This window comes from Gracilinanus agilis, chromosome 4 (assembly GCF_016433145.1).
Source record: "Gracilinanus agilis isolate LMUSP501 chromosome 4, AgileGrace, whole genome shotgun sequence".
Lineage (NCBI taxonomy): Eukaryota > Metazoa > Chordata > Mammalia > Didelphimorphia > Didelphidae > Gracilinanus > Gracilinanus agilis.
This window is the reverse complement of record NC_058133.1, coordinates 469,093,791-469,114,987: the sequence shown is the minus strand read 5'-3', so window position 1 is coordinate 469,114,987 and position 21,197 is coordinate 469,093,791. Positions and strand designations below refer to the sequence as shown.

The window sequence follows — 21,197 nt, the reverse complement described above, 5'->3', positions numbered from 1 at the left end:
ATTGATCTTACCTCCATCATGCTGGCTGGATTTTCCAACAGATGTCTGGTTAGGAACATGCAATTCCAAAGAACCAGGTGGGTGAGAATCCTGAAGTTGCACTGGTTTGGGTGACACCATGAAAGGAGCTTCTGTGGTGGTTTTAGTGAATGGGTTGCAAGGCAGATGATCATAAACATTGCTTTCCTTATTAGTTCCTGCTCAAAAAAGTAGACAATCATTAAAAGTTTCAGAAAATAGAGAAGTCAAACAATGATAGGGGAGTCACAGGAGTTACATATAAGGGAGCCATCACTACTGTTCTATTTAGTGACAAAGAAAGCTTCCTGGAGAGAAACTAGATTTTCTAAAATTGCTTAAATGATGGAAATTGGAGCTTACTTTGGGACAAGCAGGAAATTCTAAAATTAGTACAGGCTTTGGAAAACTCAGAGGCAAAAGTAGGAGGCCCAAATGAAGAGAATGGCACTTGTTGGTGTGGTAGACCTGAACCACAGCTAGAGATTTAGCCAGGGCATAACTCATTTTACCTTGATCTGTACTTGTTGCTGTGGTGAGGGACAGTGCATCAAGTGCAGCCTGCAAATCCTGAACTTGTTTGAGGAGCCTCTCACCCTTGTCTGGAAGAACCTGGATGTTCACTGATGCCAGAGTACTCTGAAAAGCAGAATGATGTCCTCTTCTCAGCATACAATGAGAAGGAATTTCAAATAAAAACATCACAAAATGCTGAGCACCCTGAATCTTAGCTGCTGCACACTGGTCTGGAATTTCTTTCTCTAACATTTTCCCACTCCAGGAAATCAACAAAAGGTGAAAAGAGCAGGTATGGATAATCCTCTCAACTATTCCTTTTTTGCATATTATGCTTCAATCTTTTATGCCTTAAAACCCTGGAGTTCTCTGTTTGCCCAGAATATGTACAGATTGTGTCAAACCACTTACTTTTTCTTGCTGGATGCCTCCTAGAGAGCATGTTCTGGGTTTTTATTTCCATTGTAGAATTATCTAAAGTGCTCATACTCTAAAATGCTCTCTAACCTGGCTAACAGTTGATGCCTAAGTTAAGTATCTAAAAATATGCTAAACACAAATACTTCTAAGAGCTACTCCTAGGAAAGTATTACCTCTGAATTACCCACATTTATTGATTAAAGTTGTTCTGACCACAAACAAACATCATGGTGCCCATAAGTCACCTTTTTTTGCTTCAGTTGCGCTGTGAGATGCAAACGTTGGACCATGGGGTCTAAAGGTTCCACTTTCTTCAAAGTTTTCATGCATCCTGGGATTGATCTTGGTTCACTTGTCTCAAGTACTTTAAGATTCTCTTTCTGTGTTGAATCTTTCGCCACCTGAACCTGTAGGGAATTTCCTGGTTTGGAGGAAATAACATTTTCACTGCTTTCATTGATGCCTTTCCTTTCTCCTGGAGCAGCTAATGATACAGATGGCTCATCAGCCCCTTTCTGAGGGGGTGCTCTGGGAATCCCTGGTTGCACTAGGCTTTGACTCTTCTGTTTTAACTGTGGGTCAAGATCAACCTTTCCCTTTGTTTCTTTGGTCTCAGAGTTCTTGTGCTGATCTCTCTGGGCCTTGTTTACAGTGCCCAGACTCACAGCACCTGGAGGTCTATGCTTAGATTCACTTCTCCCCTGAGGAGATGATTCACCTGGGAATAAGGGACTTGTATCTTTTGATTTCTTCTCCTTAAGAGGAATAGACTGTTTCCTCAGGTCTTCCTCATTAGGCAGATCTGGCTTAACCTGAGAAAAGCTTCTTGGGTATGAAATTTTGGGATCAATTGCTTTCTTCTGAAGTACTGTTCCTTTCTCTGGTTCAGTATCTCTCCTTTCTTGAGCTGCAGCCTGAGGTTTCCTTATTCCCACATCCAGGTTCTCTTGCACACGGGATTCAGGCAAAGATTTCTGCTCCTTGTTTTGTGGCAAAAGCTGATCTTTCTTTTCCTTCCCCTTCTTTTCAGCATTCTTTTCTTCATTTTCACCACTGTTTAATTTTTTCCAGAGGGACGGTTCTTGATTCTTGTCTAAAGTTTTAAAAGGATTTCTTAGGTGGTTGGAACGCTGGAGCCAATCAGATGAATCATGGGTTTTACTGGCAGTTAATTGTTCTTTAGCACTAGGCGGCTGAAAGAGACCAAAGAATAAAATTCCAATACACAATGATAATAATAATGATGTATGTAGGTTTGCAAAATGTCTCTCAAGCTGTGTGTCCCAGGGCAAGTCACTTAAACCCAAGTTTAAGCCTTTGCTGCTCTTGTACCTTAGAGCCAATACTTACTATTGATTCTAAGACAGAAGGTAAGGGTTTAAAAATAAATAAAATAAAGGTCTCTCTTAGAAGAAATGGAAAGAATAACCTTATACTCTTTAACTTTATTAGAAGTCTTTCCAGGAAGCATTCCTCCCCCTAGAAAGAATCAAAATTCAGAAGGCTCATTTACAGAGCCATTTTACAATGCACTATAGGACCTCCTCATACTAAAGTGCTAGGTCTCAGGTTCAGGAAAATACTGGCCAACTTCTAAAGGATGTTCTGTAGAATCAAAAGTTATTGTCAAAATGCTAGATAGTAAATGCTTTCTCTTGTCATCATGATGATATCTAATGCTTACCTTTCTTTTTGCTAGACAGAATGTTATGAGCAATCATAACGATCCAAATGTACTCTGGGAAATAGTGGAAAGAAGTCTGAACTGATAATCAGAAGACCTAGATACAAATCTTGGTTTACTGTCTAACATAGGCAAATCCCTCAACCTTTTGGAGTTTCAATTCCCTTGTCTGCAGAATGAGATAAACCTCTTGCCTTAAAAAGCTGTTGAGGGGAAAATACCTAATAGAGACGAATTTCTCTGACTATTCAGGGATATATGAATTAGCATTACTCTCATTTCAGTAATCAGATATCATTTAAGCTCCCTGAGATGTCATCAAATGGGGATTGTGAGCTGGCATTTATTTTCACTTTGCAGTATGGGACAGTATATAGAAGATAGGATTTGTGTCAAGAAAACCTGAGTTCCAATCCCACCTCCATTTAGTATTTGTTTTGTCATGGGCAAGTCACTTAATCCTCTGAACTGCAGTTTCTTCATCTACAAACTGGGGGATTTGTACTGTAACTAACCTCACAAGACTGTGAAATTCAAATAAATTAATGTGTATAAAACACCCTGAAAAACTTAAATTCGTAAGTGAAGGTGTGATGACAATGATGACTAATCAGGCTCAAAAAAAAGATGTTCCAATTAGTCTGATCACACTTGGATTTTCTCCACATAAAAGTGATGCTGACAACTCTCAGGACATAAAAGTTACATTAAAATTGGTAAAAAAAAAAAAAGGCAGGAAGTCCTTATTTTGCCTCTAATTGTAGGGGTCAAAAGACTACTCTATAAGAGTCCATGGGTACACAATGAAAAAAGTAGAGCAATTCATAATGGGATAAGATGCCACAGTTTAAAGCTGAAGACCTCAATAGCCTGTGCCCAACCAATACCTGAACAAAAATCTCTGCCTATCAGAAAGGATCCAGGTGGCTTTTGTTTGAAGACCTATAATAAAAAGGAAACCAGTACGTCCTAAGGTAGTTAATTCCATTTCTGGATAGAACCAGTTGTAACATCTAGTCTAAATATGCCTCTTTGCAATTTGAACCATTTCTTTAAATTTCATTTAAACAATTCAGTTTAACAAATATGTTTGTTTATTAAGCACTAGTTACGTGCAAAGCAAAGCGCTAGACTTCACAGAGACAAAAAGGAAGCTATCTGCCTTCAAGTGGGATAGAGAGGCAGAGACTAGAAAAGTAAGTCAGAATCAGACTGTGGAGGGCCTTAAAAAAAAGATCAGGCTAAGGAATTTTAATTTTATTTTAGAAGAAATGTGAAGCTCCTAAGGATTTTTTATTATTTTTGCTAGAAATAAAAAACAAACACAAAAACAAACCAGGACAGGACACAGGTCATATAAGTACCTTAGGAAGATTTAAGCAGCAATATAGAGGCTGGACTGGAGAAAGGAAAAGAGTGAAAGAAGGGAGACCAATTATCCAGGCACAAGGTAATGAGGTTCTGAACTATAAAGGTAGCAATGAGAATAAAGAGAAGGAAGATGTCAGAAGAACTGGAGGGATATTGGTAAACTCTGGCAAAATGACTGCCTATGGGGAATAAAAGAAAGGGAGAACTCAAAGATGACTGTAAGATTTTGGGATGGAGTGACTGGGAAGATAGTTGTACCTTCAACATAAATAAGGAAGTTTGGAATTTTGTTGTGTTTTTTTTTTTAAACCCTTACTTTCCATCTTAGAATCAATACTGCGTATTGGTTCCAAAGTGGTAAGGCAAGATAGTGGGGGGTTAAGTGATTTGCCCATTCACACAGCTTAGAATTGGCTGAGGCAAAATTTGAACAGGATCTCCTGTCTCTAGGTCTGGCTCTCTTCTACTAGGACACTAGCTGCCCCCAGGTTAAAGGAAATTATGATGAGTTTAGTTTTGGAAAATTTCACTTTGAGCTATTGGGTCAGACAACCAACTGAAGGTGCAGGACTAGAATTCAGAGAAATATTAGGGTAATATAAATATATACACATATATGAAAATATATACAGAGAGTCATCTGTATAGAGCTCCATCTGGAGTCATGAAAAACTGAGTTCAAATCCTGCCTCAGACACTGTTCTGTGACAGTGGGAAAATTACTTTCTGTTTGCTTCAGTTTCCTCAAGCATAAAACAGGGATAATAGCATCTAACTTAGAGAGTTGTGAGGATAAAGTAAAAAAGTTTGTAAAACACTTAGCAAACTTTTAGCAGTATATAAATGTTAGACATTACTATTTTTAAAGCTAGCTAGATGGCTCAGTGTACAGCAATGGACCTGGACTTTGGTTCAACTCTTGCCTCAGATATTGCTATATAACCTCAGACAAGTCCCTTAGCCTCTGTCTGCTTTAGTTTCTTAATTTGTAAATAATATTTGATAATAATAACACTGACTTCTTTGAGTTGTAGTAAGGATGAAAAGAGGTCAAATTTGTAAAATGCTTTGCAAACCTTAATTTATGTAAATACTATTGTTATCACACCACAATGACTAATATTGATATATGAAACCATAGAAGCAGATGAGAGCACTTGGGCAAAGAATGTTAGAAGACGACAAGGAGGACAAGAGCAGAGCCTTGGTGACACTCACGCATGAATGATGATGTCACGAAGGCTAAGCAGTTAGATAAGTAGGACAATTAAGAGAGGACGGTAGCAGGAACCTCATGAGATGTGAGAGTATACAAGAAAAATGAGTGGTCAACAGTGTTAGTGAGATTTAAAAAAAAAAAAAGATGAAGTCTTGGAAAAGGCCATTGCACAGGGCTTAGCAATTTAGGAATCATTGGCAAGTTGTAAGACAGTAGTTTGAATAGCTAGGACTGTGGTAGAGAAATGTAAAAGAGAAATAGCATGAGAGCTTGAGAGAAGAAAAGGGCCACGTGATAGTTTAGGATTCTTTTTTTAAGGATAAGACTTGTACATGTTTATAGTCAACTAATGAGGAAGAGGAAAAGGGGGGAAAAGAGAGGGACAAAAAGCACAAGAGGGAGTAAGAAGTTAAAAGGGAGGAGCGGGAGAAAGGAAAAGTGGGCATAAAGGGTAGGGGAAGACCAGGGACATGGGGTTAGAGGGGAGCAGAAAAGGAGAGAAAGAGGGGGGAAAAGAAGAAGAGATAACAGATGAAAGAGAGAAGAAATAGTGGGATTAAAGGGGGAGAAAACAAAGGTGTTAGAGAGATGGAGAGAAAGAAGAAGAGAGAAGAAAGACAAAAAGGAGAAGAGATGGATGAGGGAGAGGAAAAAAGAGAGAGAGAGGAAGTAGAGAGAAGATGGAGGAAAACAGTATAAATACAAACATAAATTTAAATAATTAGAGCAACTTCCAAAGGATTTTGGAAAGGATAGGAACAAGAGCCCAAGTCAAAGTGTTGGATCTGGCAAAGAGAATGTCACTGAATCTACTAAGATTAGAGCAAAGCAGAGAGTGGGCGAGGGCTTAGAGAGGTTTTAAGGCAAGAAAAAGGAGAGCTGAGAAGCTCAAGATGTTTGGTTTCTAGTTTTTCTCAGCAAAGCATGAGTTGAGGTCATCTGCTGACTGTGAGGAGATTTGGAAATGGTCTTGAAAGCTTAAGAAGAAAAATGGTTTAGAACAGCCCCCTTGGGGTCAAATCAGATAAATGATTACCACAAGTGGTAAGGGCCTACTTGATTAAATTGATGCAAGGTTTAACATAGGAAGTCACTGGTTTAAATCCAAACAAACTATTCTTACCTGCCAGGGAATGCTTCCACACCAATGTTTCCTCTCTGCTTTACTTCGATTACATCGATAGAACAATCTAACAGAACATAAAACACAAAACAGAGCGATGAAAGCCCAACTGAACATGATGCATATTTTCTAAACCCAGACCTATGTTAAGATAAATGTCTTGTTTGTACTCTATAATGTATATATGCTGAATAGTACAGTACTAAGGACAAAAGTGAAGAAAATAATAATAATGGTACAGTAAACAGAAGACATAGAGATATATTTCTTTTGCTCTCTTAAAACTTAACTGAGCATTTATTTAGGCTTTCCTCAAAAATGATCCATTTTTGACTTACTTGAAAGGCAGTTATAAAAACTTGAATCACAGTTGAATAAGAACTTTTATATTTTGATATGTTCAAAACCTAGGGAGTCAAATTATTTGCATTCAGGAAAACTATCCCAGAGTTAAATCATTTCTGTCTTGCTTGACTGTAACATCTTTATACAAATAAGTCAATCAAAGCTACAGAAAAATTCTCATTCAATAAAAATTACAAGTGAAATAAAGAAGTCCAAGAAATAGTGAAGGACTCAAGGCTATTTTGTGTCAGCACTCCTTGTTAGCCTCCTGCAAGCACTATGTAGGGGCTGACTTCAGTACATCTGTGATTTCCTAGACTTCCTAAACTTCCATATTTTCTCATTCTCATTCTCCTCTGTCCCAATCACAAACTTGTAATTTAAGCATTTTAGTGCTGGCTCCTCTCTATGCTGTGAAGATTCTTTCTCTTCTCTTGCTTTTTGTGGCACTCTCTCTTGATTCTCCTCCTAACTTCTCTTCCCTCTCTTCTGCTGGGCCATCACTCTTATCACACCTATTAGCTGTAGATGCATTCCCAAGGCTGTGTCCTAGGCTGCTTTCTCTTTTCTCTCAACACTTTCTCATATCATCAGGCCCCTTATGTTTAATTATTAACTTGGTGCAGAAGATGCTCAGATCTAACTATCCAATCTATTATCTCTCCTGAGTTCAAGTCTTGCATTACATACTGCCTATTGGACATTTTAAAATACATAACTCATACACATCTCAAATTCAACATGTTAAAAAAAGAATTCACTATCTTCTTTTATGAATATTCTCCTTCTTAATTTCTCTCTTTCTGGAGAAGATACCACCACCCTGCTAGTCTCCCAGTTTTGAAACCACAGTTTAATTCCTTGATTTTTCACTCTTCCTCACTCCATGTAGCAAGCTGACAAATCTTATATCTACAAGCTCAGGGTGTCATTACCTCTCTGCTGGACTATTTCAACAGTCTCCTTAATTGATCTCTACTTCAATCTCTACCCTTTCCAACACATCCTTCATACAGCTTCCAAAGTAGTTTTCTTCAGGTGCAGATCTAACCATGTCACTCTTCTGCTCAAACTCTGCCAGCTATTGTCTCCAGGATAAAATATTTGGCATTTAAAGACCTTCATTACTTAGCCCCAATCTACTTTTGCAGGGTTATTATATATTACTACCCTTCCTACACCCAGTGGTATAGCCAGACCAGCCTACCTGCAGTTCCTCACAAATAACACTGCATCTCCTATGTACATGCCTTCACAGAAAGAATCCCTTATCACGCACATAGCATCCATTTTTGCTTAAAAACAAACAAAAAAACTCCAGTTAGGGAGGAGTCTACTGCCTTAAGAGACATCTCATTATATTTTCAAGGGAGGCTGAGCAAGAATAGTCAGATACATAGAAGAGGCAGTCAGTTAGTCAGTCAACAAACATTTATAAGCCTCTATGTGCCAGGCACTGTGCTAAGAAGTTAGAAGAATCACAAAAATCAAGCAAAAAGAATATCTTGAAGTCTAAAACAATAGTAAAATGTAAAAAAGTAAAACAGTAAAACAATAGTAAAAAAAAAAAATGGTGCTCTCCTCAAAACCATTTAATGGCTTTTTTGAAAAATATCTAAACTAAAGTGCATGGTTGCCCCCTAATGTCCTGAAATTACATCATATTAAACCATATTTAAATATCTCACTCCCAGTAATAAATGGTCTATAAATAATCTCCTGATGCCAGGTCAAAGTAATGCTATTTTCCTTTGTCCTTAAATCCTTTTCTTTTGGAGGAAAATATTTTACTTCAAGAAATATGGCAAGGGGGAGCTAGGTAGCACAGTGAATAAAGCACCAGGCCTGGAGTCAGGAGAACCTTGGTTCAAATCTGGCCTTGGACCTTTACTAGCTGTTTGACTCGAAACAAGTCACTTAATCTAAATTGCCTAGCTCTTGCTGGGCTTGTCTTAGAATTGATACTAAGCCAGAAGGTAAGGGTTTAAAATAGGGAGAAATATGGGAGCAACCCACTGTCTGGGGAGATGGGATGTCAGAAGGGGGAGAAGAAGAAAGAAACTATGTATGTGGAATATTGCATATATTGTGAAACTCAGTTGCTATGTTGGTTGGTTTTATTAATCTGTTTTTTTTTTCCTTCTTTCTTATTCTTTGTTACAAAAGATGGCTCATTCAGTGAGGGAGACAGGAAGGGAAATAGCAATGAATATGATAGAAAAACAAAAGATATCAATTTAAAAAACTTTAGCACCAATTAAACAACTCAAATTAAGTCTAATTTCAATTCTCTTTGTGAGGTTCTGAAAGCTTACTTAGTGCAGGCAATCAGAAGACATTCCTGGGAAATGACTGTTCTGTTGAAGGCCTCATTAGATGCTAGCCAGTAGTACCATCTAGTGCTAAAATACAAGAAATACACCTAAAAGCTCTACTCTAGAGAAATGAAAAACTATCTTTTAAACTTTGTTTTTTGCAACTATGAATCTGCTGCAGGATTCATATAATGGCACTCACTAGAGAATATAAATTTCTTTATGTTCTTTGGAGGAAAACTGTGGCATGTCACTTTTGCAAAGAATAAAACCAATTCTTTCTTTTCTGACATTCCTGTCATTTTAAAGCATTGCAAAATCTTAAGAAATTTTAAACACACATCAAACACAATGTATCACAGTACTTTGTTAAATAGGTACAATTCAGTGATTTGCAGACCTCATAAACCTGAATAAATTCAGTCTCTTACAAAGGAACAAATCTTCCTTTGAAGTATCAGGAGTAGTTACTCCTTTTTCTCCATTCCCACTGTCTCCAGGATAATTCAGGCTCTCATCACCACATACCTATATTATCATAGTTGCCTTCTAATGGATCCCCAACCTCTAGTCTCTCTCATGCAATCAATCCATTCTGTATAATACTGTCTAATTAATATTTTCCAGTTACCATCTTTATCATATCACTCTTTGGCTCAAAATCTTTAATAGCTGTTTACCATAATGTACAGAACAAATCTAACCTGGCATTCAATTCAATAAAATTTACTTAGCATCTATTCTGAGACCTATCTACCAGAGATAAAAGGAAAATATTTTTTAAAAAGAAGGAAAAATTTCCTGCCTTGAAGGATCTTATATTTTACTAGGACAGCAGTTTTCAAATGTTCTAGTCTTAGGATTCCTTTATACTCTTAAAAATTATTGAGGATACCAAAGAGCTTTTGTTTATGTGGATTAATTTGTAAATATTTGCCATATTAGACAATCGAAATAATACATTTTAAAAATATGTACTTATTAGTTCATTTTAAAATTATAATAATGAACTAATATATTAACATAAACAACATATTTTAATAAAAAATACCTATATTTTCCAAAACCAAAAATTAAGTGAGAAAAATGTAGCACTGTTTTACATATTTTTGCAAATCTCTTTAATGTTGGACTTAGTAGAAGAGAACTGAATTTTCATATCTATTTCTTTTTCATTTTTTTTTTAAATCCTTACCTTCTGTGTTGGAATCAATTGTTCCAAGACAGAAGAGTGGTAAGGGCTAGGCAATGGGGGTTAAGTGACTTGCCCAGGGTCACACAGCTGGGAAGTTTCCAAGACCAGATTTGAACCTAAGACCTCCCGTCTCTAGGCCTGGCTCTCAATCCACTGAGCTACCCAGCTGCCCCCCCTCTCATATCTATTTCTAAATTGGATATGTTGTGATTTTTATTTTGGTTGAAGCATATGAAGAAAATCTAACCTTACACAGACATATTGGGGTAGATTTCCCTTGAAAAATTATTTGCTTTTAGTAAGCAAATAATATGTTATTATGAAAATAGTTTTGATCTCCTTTTCCTATTCCTTTATGAATTGGATATTCCATATTCTGTAATTCAATTAAGAATTAAGAAGTCTGTTTTAAGATAGAACCCCTTAGGACAACCAGGGATCCTAGGGCCACGTTTTGAGAACTGTTAGCTTACAGGAACATAAAGTAAATTCAAGAGGGAAAGAGCAAAGGAGTCTGAAAGATCAGGAAATACTTTGTGTAACAGGTGGGCACCTAGGTTGCACTATGAAGCAAAATAGACATTTTATGAGGCAAAGGTGAGGAGAGTTGTTATTGCCTTTCATAACAGAATAAGACTAAAATGACACCACCGTGTTGGGGGTCAAAAAACAGGGTATATGACTGTGGCTGATCTGACCAATACAAGCTCAGAAGAATCTACCACAGGTTGGCACAAATAGCCTATATATGTACATTTTTTTGTGTCTCTGACTTCCTTAGTAAGTAGGTTAGGTCAGATGAAGCAGACAATTTTTAGGGCATGGAATGGCCAGGATATCCATTTGACTAAAGAAGAAAATATGAAGGAATATAGTCTGAAATAAGCCTAGAAAGATAGTCAAGGGCTTTAAAAGCCAAACTAGTTTCAAGTTTCTCCTAGAGGTAATAGGGAGTCATTAAAGATTTCTGAGTAGAATTAACAGTCATACATAGGCTTTAGGAATATCAACTTAATTGTATAGAAGATGGATTAGAGTGAGAAAAGACTGTTGTGGGCCATCTCAAAAGTCACTAATGAGCCCTTAATTGCTAAGGCTGATGGCCTTTTTAAACATTTCTTGTGTTCATTTACTTCTTTATAGCATGTAGTACTGGTGACCTCCTTCTTATGGAAATTTCCTCTTCTCCCTGGCTTGTATAACACTGTATTCTCAGGTTCTAAAGATATCTTTATGACTGCTCCTTCTAAAGCAGGGGTCGGCAACGTATGGCTCTTGAGCCATATCTGGCTCTTTTTGAGGGCCAGATATGGCTTTCTGCAGGAGCCATAAAGTCCATTTTTTTTTCAGGCGCTGTTACAGGAGCGGCACTGTGAGCACTGTATAGCTCTCACGAAATTACATTTTAAAAAATGTGGCGTTTATGGCTCTCACAGCCAAAAAGGTTGCCAACCCCTGCCCTAAAGCTTCTTCACGAGTTTATCATCTTCCCTAAACTCCCAAGTGTGTGTAAAGGCTATCTTCTATGGAAGAAGTACTTAAACTTGATTGTGTCATGGACACCTAGACATCCATCCAGTTAAGTCTACCGACTTCTTAGATTATTTTAAATGTGTAAAATTATATATGCTCTACATACATATATACATCATATATGTATATTTTTGAATATACATATATAATATACTCATAACTATATCTATCTATATGTAAATTACAAAAAAGAGCAACTATATTGAAATAATTATCAATGTAGTAAAAAAAAAAAGTTCATGGGCCCCAGGTAAAAAACTCTTGTACTAGGTTCTCTTTTCTCTAAACTTTTCCCCTTGACTGTATCACCCACATGCATGAGTTCAGTTATAACTTCTTGTGTGACTAACTCCTAAATTTCTATATCTAACCCTAAATACTCCCCTGAGTTCTAGTACTCCATATCTAATTGCCTACTAGACACTGAAACCAATGTCAGTCCAATAAACATTTTTGGAGAGCCTACTACCTGGAGGACAAAATGGCATAAAGGACAAGGCTATAAGGCTAAAGGACAAAATGGTATAAAGACAAAGTGAAAAACAGTCCCTGCCTTCACAGGGTTTACATTCTACTAGAAGACACAACTTGCAGACAGACATATAAGGTTAGCTGAGGAAGGGCTACCCAGCACTAAAAGAGATCAAGAAAGAGGAGGGAGTACCTGAGGTGAGCCTGGAAGAAGTCTAAGGACTCTTAAGAGGCCAATCTTAGGTGAGAGTGCATTCCCAGGGGTGGGAGATAGGCTGTACAAAGACATGAAGCCAAAAGAGGGGATGCCAAGCAGGTCAGTTTGATCTGAGTTCATGAAAGGAAATAACATGTAATAAATCTATACTTGCAGTATTTTTCTTAGCACGATTCTCTTAAACACTGCAGTCAAATGGGGCCAATCATTTCCCCAAACACACCTCACTTTCAAGGCTCTTCACTACTGCTTATGTTATTTCGTCTTTCTGGAATGCCTCTCCTGTGCATCTCTGTCTACTGAAAACCAACCTATACTTCAAGGAGTGCTTCCTTAGGAAGCCCTTGAAGAACTTTGTATCTCTCTGAAGGCATTTATCAGAGAAGATTATGGACATACAAATGGAAGAATTATACCCTGGAGGCCACTGAGGCCAACCTTCCTATTTTATAGATGAGGAAACCGAGGCCCAAAGACAGGTTGTAATCAGCAGAACTGAGATTCAGGTCCAATTCCCAGCCTCAAAATCCAAGGCTTCTTCCATGATCCTATATTACTCCTCAGTTCCTCACATTCTGCCACATACTACAACTAATTTTGCATTTATCTTTCCATACCTATCAAATCATAAACTTATCAAGATGAGGGACTGTCTTACTATAATAACATTACTATTGACTTAATGAGAGCATACATTTCCAAGCCCTTTATGTACATTACATCTTTGAATTATGTGGGCATTATGTGTATTCACAAATAGGCTCAGAGAAATTAATGACTTGCCAAAGGTCACCCAGACAGGAAAGATAATGGTAGATTCAAAACCAGGTCTTCTAATTCCAGATCCAGGGTTCTTTCTACCTCATATCCCCAGTAGTATGTTGTATAGTGTGTGCTTTTGATAAACATATATGTTAGATTAAACTGAAAGAAGAAATTAATGTAGTCAAAACCAAGAGAAATCTACCAGTAAATTATTCGGGCATCAACACCATAACTTATATGAATAATCACAGATAACCGCTGCCTCAATCAAAAAATTCCCAATATATCTAATTCATATCCAGGAAATCAAGAATCAACTATAATTCATACACTGAATATCTTTTTTCACAATCTACTTGCAAAATTTCCATGTATAGAGTATATGCTTTCCTAAAATAATTTGTTGTTGTTCATCATTCCTTTTGAACAACCCATAGACCCCTATGAATATTATTATTTTCTACTATGTATGTCTCTTTGGATTTCCCTAAGCAATTCCAAAACATGAAGTCAACATAGAAATTAACCTGGCTTTTTTTTAGGCCTCCTATTGCAGGGGTCCCCCACTAGTTAACTAAAGTTCTTGTTCAATGTGAAACCTGACTAGTTCCTTGGAAGAATGTTAAAAGTAAATCTGAAACGATCTACTCCAACTCTTTTATTTTACAGACAAAAATTTCAAAGTGGCACACACCACTTTTTCCCCAGAATTATTATAGAGAAGGGGACATGGTATTAACTGTCAAATCTACAGTTCCCAAACTTGATCCACATCAATTACACATATTTTCTCCGTTTTCTTTTTCTTAATCTTAACTATTAATATAACTTGTATAATCAACATCCTAAAGCAAAGGTATCAGAGTCCCAAATGCAGCCTGAACCAGATTAAAATGTAATTGGGAGATGTTTAATAAAACAAATAAAAATATAATACAATACCACACAGATAATATTAATTTGTGGTTTTTAAGTTAATGTGATGTCACAGGTTTCTATTTGAATTTGTTACCACTGTCCTAATGGTTTCCAAATTTTCCCTGATGATATAGCTTTCATTTTCTAGAAATCTTAAGATTTCTTAGAGGTGGGAGTATGACATCTGCTGGTGCTATGATCAACCATATCAAGATTTGAGATTGGCCAATCAATCTAGTCAAAAGGAAAACATATGCAACAATTTAAAAAAATTATTCAAAGAAAACAAAAGTGCTAGAAAGATAGAGTAGAGCAAATATATTATATATCTGTATATACATGTATGCACATACATATGTATATTTAATCACATGTAGGTAAGAGAATAGCAGACAGAAAGACACAGCCACCCCTTTTGACATACCTGTATTCTTTCTTGTCTTGCGGCTGAAGCAAACCCTGAAGTTCTACCACACAATCTTCATGTAATAAACAATGAGAAATAGGAATGCTGAAGATAGGAAAAGAATAACCGATTTGTCATTTCAGGAGGCAAGGAATCAAGCTGTTAATACTTATGGTCAAATCCTAAATGCAACTTTTCCCAAATATAAGAGGAAAACAAAACTGACCTATGAGGCCAAGCCTCTAAAAGCATTGCTATGGTCTATACACCAATACAATACTCCTTACTATTGAAGAATTTTACATACAATTTTGCTAGATAAAAATTTACTTTTCTAAGCAGAATAGCTCCTTTTATTATATTTTATTTATTTTAAAAACTCTTACCTCTCATTTTAGAATCAATACTATATATTGGTAAGGGCTGGGCAATGGGGGTTAAGTGATTTGCCCAGAGTCACACAGAAATATCTGATGTTAGATTTGAACCAAGGACCTCTCAGTTCTAGGCCTGGATCTCTAGCCACTGAGCCACCTCATTGCCCCCAGCTCCTTTTATTTTAGCATTTTTGATAGAATCTTTTAAAAACACATTATTATAATACATCGTCACCTCCTTAAATATTGGATAGTAAAAATAATTTAAACTTTTTTTGACAACTGAGTCATTATATCAATTATTTAATACTTTTATAAATAGAGGAATCATTAAGACACATAATTGTTTACCCTTATATTAAATTACCCACAAATGCTAGTTCATTGCATCTGCATTAGTTTTTCTATTAAAAAAAAGGTATCAACTCTAACTTCTTGTTGTCACTGCCTTTATCATTTTTATCTTGTTACTTTTTTTTTTTTATTGGTGTGTTCAGTCATTTCTGACTCTTTGTGACCCCTTCTGGGGTTTTCTTGTCAAAGTTACTGGAATGGTTTGCTATTTCCTTCTCCAACTCATTTTTCAGATGAAGAAACTAAGGTGAGTAAGGTGAAGCGACTTGTCCTGGAAGAACATAGCTAGAGGTTTCTAAGGTCAGATTTGAATTCATAAAGATGAGTCTTCCTCACTCTAAGCCTAGTGTTCTATCCATTGCACCACCTAGCTTCCTCTTTCTACTTCTTCTCTGCTATAAATAAGGAAAATCAACAAGTAAGCTTCATTATTCAACAAACACAATTATTAAGCACTGTATAAGGCATTGTTGCATATAGGAATACACAGGCAAAAAGTTATAAAATCCACCCTTCAAGATTCTTAATATATGTAGACAGATAATTATGCTAATTAAATATTTATAAAAATGTTTTTTAAGAGGTATGGGGATTTTTGGGGAGGGTGGACAAGTGCTATACAAACAAAAGTCAGAGAAAACTTCACTGAATAGATACCTCCTGGGCTATGCCAAAAGAAAGGGAGAAATGGAGCTCTTTCCATAGATGAAGATGGAAAGAGAATAAAATTCATTTGAAATATGTGAAAACATATGTAAATATCCTGTGGTAGGTGGGAGCTATAAAAAACCAAGGAATATTGTTTATTTGGAACCAATAACATATGTAAAGGGAGAAGTACAAAGGCTTGGAGGATTGAATTATGTGAAAAATAACAGGCTTTGAGGGACCTTCCTCTAAGTGCATGATCTTTGGTGAATGTTATAATAAAAATTTTGACTGCCCAGAGACCTTTGTGACTTGTTACCTGTCCCTGGCTTTGTTTAACATAGTTCAAGTTTGCAGGTAAGCAATGTTCAGAGAAGAAAGGCACATTCATCTATAGAAAAGTACATGTGCAAGATGTATATTCTGTATAGATGGGAGCAGGCAGCTGGTTGTTCCTCCTCTACCAAAGGCCTCCTACTTTATGCCTGCCCTCTTATATTTATCAGAGCCTGAACTGGTTAGAACTGAGTTATAAACCTATGAAGGCTTAGCTTGCAGAGCTTTAAAGGTAGGTACGAGAGCAAAGCCCAAGCTTATGAAGACTGCAAAAAAAACTTCAAGCATTTTTGATACTTGAACTTATAAACTTGATACTGTAAGAAACTAGACAAGATATTGCAAGAGTTTAAGCAAGCCTACATTTGGAACGGACAGATAGAACACAGAAGTGACCCAGAGAGAATGATAGTTGGCCTGAGTACAAGGAATTCTTGGAGAACTAACGGATCTCTCTCAAGCATGGGGAATAGATGAGGAAGGAGGTGGATTTTGGGGCTGCAGCACCTTCAAAGCTAATCCAAAGAGTTTTCCTGGGACTTCAGTGAAGACTAACCCTGCTATTTGATCTCCTTCAATTCCTTAACCCAGTGGAGAACTTGAACAACCATTTCTTCACTTTGGCCAAGGGGGTCTGGACTTCCAGAGGGGAGCCAGCCCCTGGGGGCTCACAAACCTTGCCTTGAACATTCCCTTACTACATTCCCTCTTTAGTTAGTAATAATTTTAGGTACAGGAGTTTTACTTGGGATTTGGGGAATACAGAAGAATATCTGTTACTACCCTACCCAGTGAGGGACTGATAAAAGGGATTTTAGGGAATCACCTATGCTCCCTTTCCCTGATACCCTCATCATTCATCCCTTAATTAATTCATTCCTGAATAAACCCTGTTGAGTTGCCGTTCAGTCAGATTCGTGTATTTGAGTTGGGAGAGAGACAAAGTTTGGATTGTAGGAGGATGAAAGTGGTCATCCATTTTAAAACTGGACCCAGCTGGGGATTGGGAAGGCATCTGTGGGTAATGCCTGGCACAAACAACTTGTTGGAGTCCCACTTGTTTCCCTTTATAGAGAACCCTGTCCTCTAACTACCCAGCCCCAGTACGACCATCAGAGGGAACCCCACTTTTCAGAAACCCCCATTTTGTCTCTCTAGTAAGGAGGGGTGGTTGTGGGCAAGTATTGGCCCTCATTTATCATTCAGGGGGTTACCATACCATACCCCATCATCACTCTCAACCTCCTTCTTACAATACTTTCTTGAATTTGATAGTCAGTGTTTAGTTTGTCATATCTGTTATATTTTAGAGCAGGGGTCGGCAACATATGGCTCTTTCTGCAGGAACCATAAAGTCAATTTTTTTTCAGGCGCTGTTACAGGAGCGGCACTGTGAGCACTGTACGGCTCTCATGAAATTACATTTTAAAAAATGTGGCATTTATGGCTCTCACGGCCAAAAAGGTTGCCAACCCCTGTTATAGAGCCACTCCAACTTGTCTTTGATGTAGTAATTTCTCTTCTATCAACTTATTACAAGTCTAGGACAATATTTTCCCAAAAAATTCATTTTTTAAATGTACAGGTAAAACAAAAGAATCATTAGTTTTTTCAAGTAACCCAAATTCATTAGTTTAAAAAAATACAAAGCCAAGCTAAAAGAGTGCATTGAAAGAAGAACATGCTTTCTTTCCTGAAACTTAAGCCCAACACTGCATACTGTTTGCATAAGAACTGAAACTTTTTTTTTCACCACCTAAGTTTAGTTAAAAATCAGTAAATAAAGATCAAAATGAGAAGACCAAACTTATTTTCTTATTCTATGTATAGTTTGTTCTGGCTGTTAAATTGTAAAACTACTCCAACTGTTAGGAGAATATCCTGCCTTGGACAGCATTCTAATAATTTCTTCCTTTAATTATGATAAGAAAGGTACAAGACTAGAAGTTTTCTTAGGAGATAGAGGGACTCAACTGAATTAGGACTGTGGGTTAGAAAACTAACTTCAAACTTACTGCAAGGCCATGAGCAAATTACTTCGTGGCACTGCACCTTCCTTTCCCCAGTTATAAATTTCTTATCTGTGAAAATGTTCTCAAGGGGATTCTAAGATGAAAATGATATGCCATTGCCATTTTACTGTTGGACTCTGAAGTCAAGAAGACCTAAATTGATATTCTTCATCAGAGGCTTAATGGCTACATAATCCTGGCCAAGCCATTGAAATCCTCTCTCAGTAAGTCATTTAACTTATCAGCTTCAATTTCCCCATATGAAAAATGGGAATAATAATAGCGCTTATCTCCCAGGTTTGTATCAGTATAAAATGAGGTAAGTGTAAAATGTTTAGCATGTAGTAAGTACAATGTAAAGACTAATATTTTAGCAAAGGGTCAGAGGAGGAATTATTCTATTTTTGTCTTGATGTCCCTAGAATTGCACCTTGCACAGAGTAGACCTTGTTTCACATAGGTTTAATTGAATTGTGGACTAAATAAGCAAACACTGATAAGCAGAATAATAGAATTACAAAATTTTGCTCAAGGAGAGCTCCAGAGTTGGCTCAAGACAGAGCTGGGACAGTAGCCTGATTCCCAAGTCCAATATATATTTTTTAAAAACTCTTTCTGTTTTAGTAACAACTCTAAGACAGAAGGGGAAGGACTAGGCAAATAGGGTTAAGTGACCTGTCCTAAGTCACAAAGGAAATATTTAAGGTCAGATTTGAATCCAGGTCCTCCCCAACTTCAGGCCTGGCTCTCTCACTCTGCCACTTAGCTGGTCCCAATACACTTTCTTCTTTACCATAATGCTTTCCTTTGAGTCATCCCAGATTTTCTACTCCCACAGACCTCCTCCCATTCCCATCCCCAGTTAATTAAGAAGTCATGTGACTGGCTACCTATCTTAAAGAGTTTGGTTGGAAAGTGATAAAAATGTGAGCCATAACTAGCTAACCATCTGTTCCATTTCATTCACATATAACTAAACCAGTTTTTAATTGGCATCTGTGAACCTATTAGGTTTTTTGTTTGTTCATTTTTGATAACTATTTCAATATAATTGCTTGCCTTTTTAATCTTATAGTGGTTTTTTTTTGCATTTACAGTGACATACAAATGCTAGTCATTATTTTTTATTTACTACATGCCAGTCACTGTACTAGGCATCTATAAAGTGGTATACTTCTTTCCTCAAGGAATTTACTTTCTATTGGAGAAATATGTGTTCACAGATAAGCAAAGACAGGCACAGGCTCCATATAAATGAAACACAAAATGATAAGGATGGGGCCAGGAAAGAGAAAATTACAAGGGTAATCAAATAAGCATTTGAGCTGATCCTGAAAGAATGCCTGTTCCCCAACCATTTGTAAAAGAACAGAGGTAGGAGGTGAAATGACTTTCTTCTTGGGGACCAACAAGCAGGTCAGCATGGCTGAAGCCAAGAGTGAGGGAAACGGAATAAATAGTGGTGATCAGGAGTGTGCCAGCTCAAACTTGAAGCTGCTAAATTTTTAGTGTGAGTGTTTTCTCTTGGAAATTGGCAAACTATGAATTAGAGCTTCATTTATTATTTTGTTTGTCTAGACTGAAAGTGATGCAGAAAATGTTAATCATGTAGGTTACATTTTATAGTCTGTGGTTCTTACATGTCACCTACCTCTCCTTCCTTCCTTCCTTCCTTCCTTCCTTCCTTCCTTCCTCTTTTAAACCCTCAACTTCTGTCTTAGTATCAAATGAAATATGTAACTTGGGGAATAAGGGAATAGGTAGAGGAGTAGAAGGGGGAAACACCAGTACAGCTGGAGTAAAAGTAGCCCACAGTTGACTTGGGAGATGTAACAAACTATTACACTTAGCTGGGGAGAGAAAAAGAAGCCAGAAGAATGGCAATGGGGGTTATGTGACTTGCCCAGGGTCACACAGCTAGGAAGTGTCTGAGGCCATCCTTGAATCCAGATCCTCCAGACTTTGGGGCCTGGCACACTGAGCCACCTAGCTTTTTCTTTTTAAACCCTTACTTCCAAGTCTTAGAATCCATACTATGTACCATAAGGCAGAAGAGCAATAAAGGCTAGGTAATGGGGATTAGGTGACTTGCCCAAGGTCACACAGCTGGGAATCAATTTCCATTTCTAACCCTAACTCTAATCCAGGGCAGGTGCAGACCTGGATAGAGAGGAGCAGTTGGAGGGGATGGCCATGAGATTTCACGGCACAGTGTAATCACGGGTGTGTGAAACTCCCTTCATCAATACAGGGCTTCAATTTACAGTCTTACAAGTGAACTTGCACAGTCGGATTTCTGAGGCAGGACTTGAACCCAAGCCTTCTGGCTTCGGAGCTGGTGCTCTAGGAGCGTCACGCCTGTGTGCTGAACTGCCGCTCCCCTCCATCCCTGCCCCCAGGCTCCCAGGACCTACTCGACGGGCCGCACGAAGCCGCACGCTTCCGCCCGGCACACGAAGAAGCTCTTGCCCTTATTGGGGCCCTCGCGGACTCCGGTCTTCAGGAAGCAAAGGGTCCCTGAGGGGAGAAGAGGCGACATTGAGGACGCTCCGAGACCGACCCCGTGGAGGCGGCAGACAATCTACTTCTTCTCCCTCCTTTCCTCCCTCCGGGTTCACCCACGTCCAAGTGCTCCATCCCGACCCCCTCACCATGCTCCAGACACCGCACCGGCTCCATGGGGCCTGACGAACGACTTTGGCTCTCACGCTGCAAAGTCCCGCCCCCTTGCTCCTCCAAGAGTCAATCAGCCGCCGCAGCTCGGCGTCTTCCCCCATTAGTCCGCCCTCTCTGAAGTGCAACCAATCACATCGGAGATGGGGCTCACGAAACCCAATAAAGATCGCCAGAGGCCCGACGCATCGGGAATTTAAAACTATAAAGTAAACTGATTGGTCAGGGTGAAAAGCCAGTTCCTGGAGTCTTATTGGCGGAGTTAAAGAATGATGTGGGAG

At 37.9% G+C, this 21,197-nt stretch overlaps 1 protein-coding gene across 1 annotated transcript in view; it reads right to left on the bottom strand.

Moving 5' to 3' along the window:
* The window catches only part of TTF2 (transcription termination factor 2), a 72,334-nt gene extending 51,373 nt beyond the window's left edge, over nucleotides 1-20,961 (bottom strand). The window contains exons 1-7 of the mRNA XM_044676033.1: nucleotides 20,895-20,961; nucleotides 20,658-20,760; nucleotides 14,535-14,621; nucleotides 6,352-6,418; nucleotides 1,200-2,147; nucleotides 531-657; nucleotides 12-131 (exon numbers count right to left, since the gene is read on the bottom strand). Coding sequence (XP_044531968.1) covers nucleotides 12-131; nucleotides 531-657; nucleotides 1,200-2,147; nucleotides 6,352-6,418; nucleotides 14,535-14,621; nucleotides 20,658-20,760; nucleotides 20,895-20,922 — 1,480 coding nt within the window. The 5' untranslated portion in view covers nucleotides 20,923-20,961. The remainder of the gene's footprint in view (nucleotides 1-11; nucleotides 132-530; nucleotides 658-1,199; nucleotides 2,148-6,351; nucleotides 6,419-14,534; nucleotides 14,622-20,657; nucleotides 20,761-20,894) is intronic.
* Nucleotides 20,962-21,197: the final 236 nt, after the last annotated feature.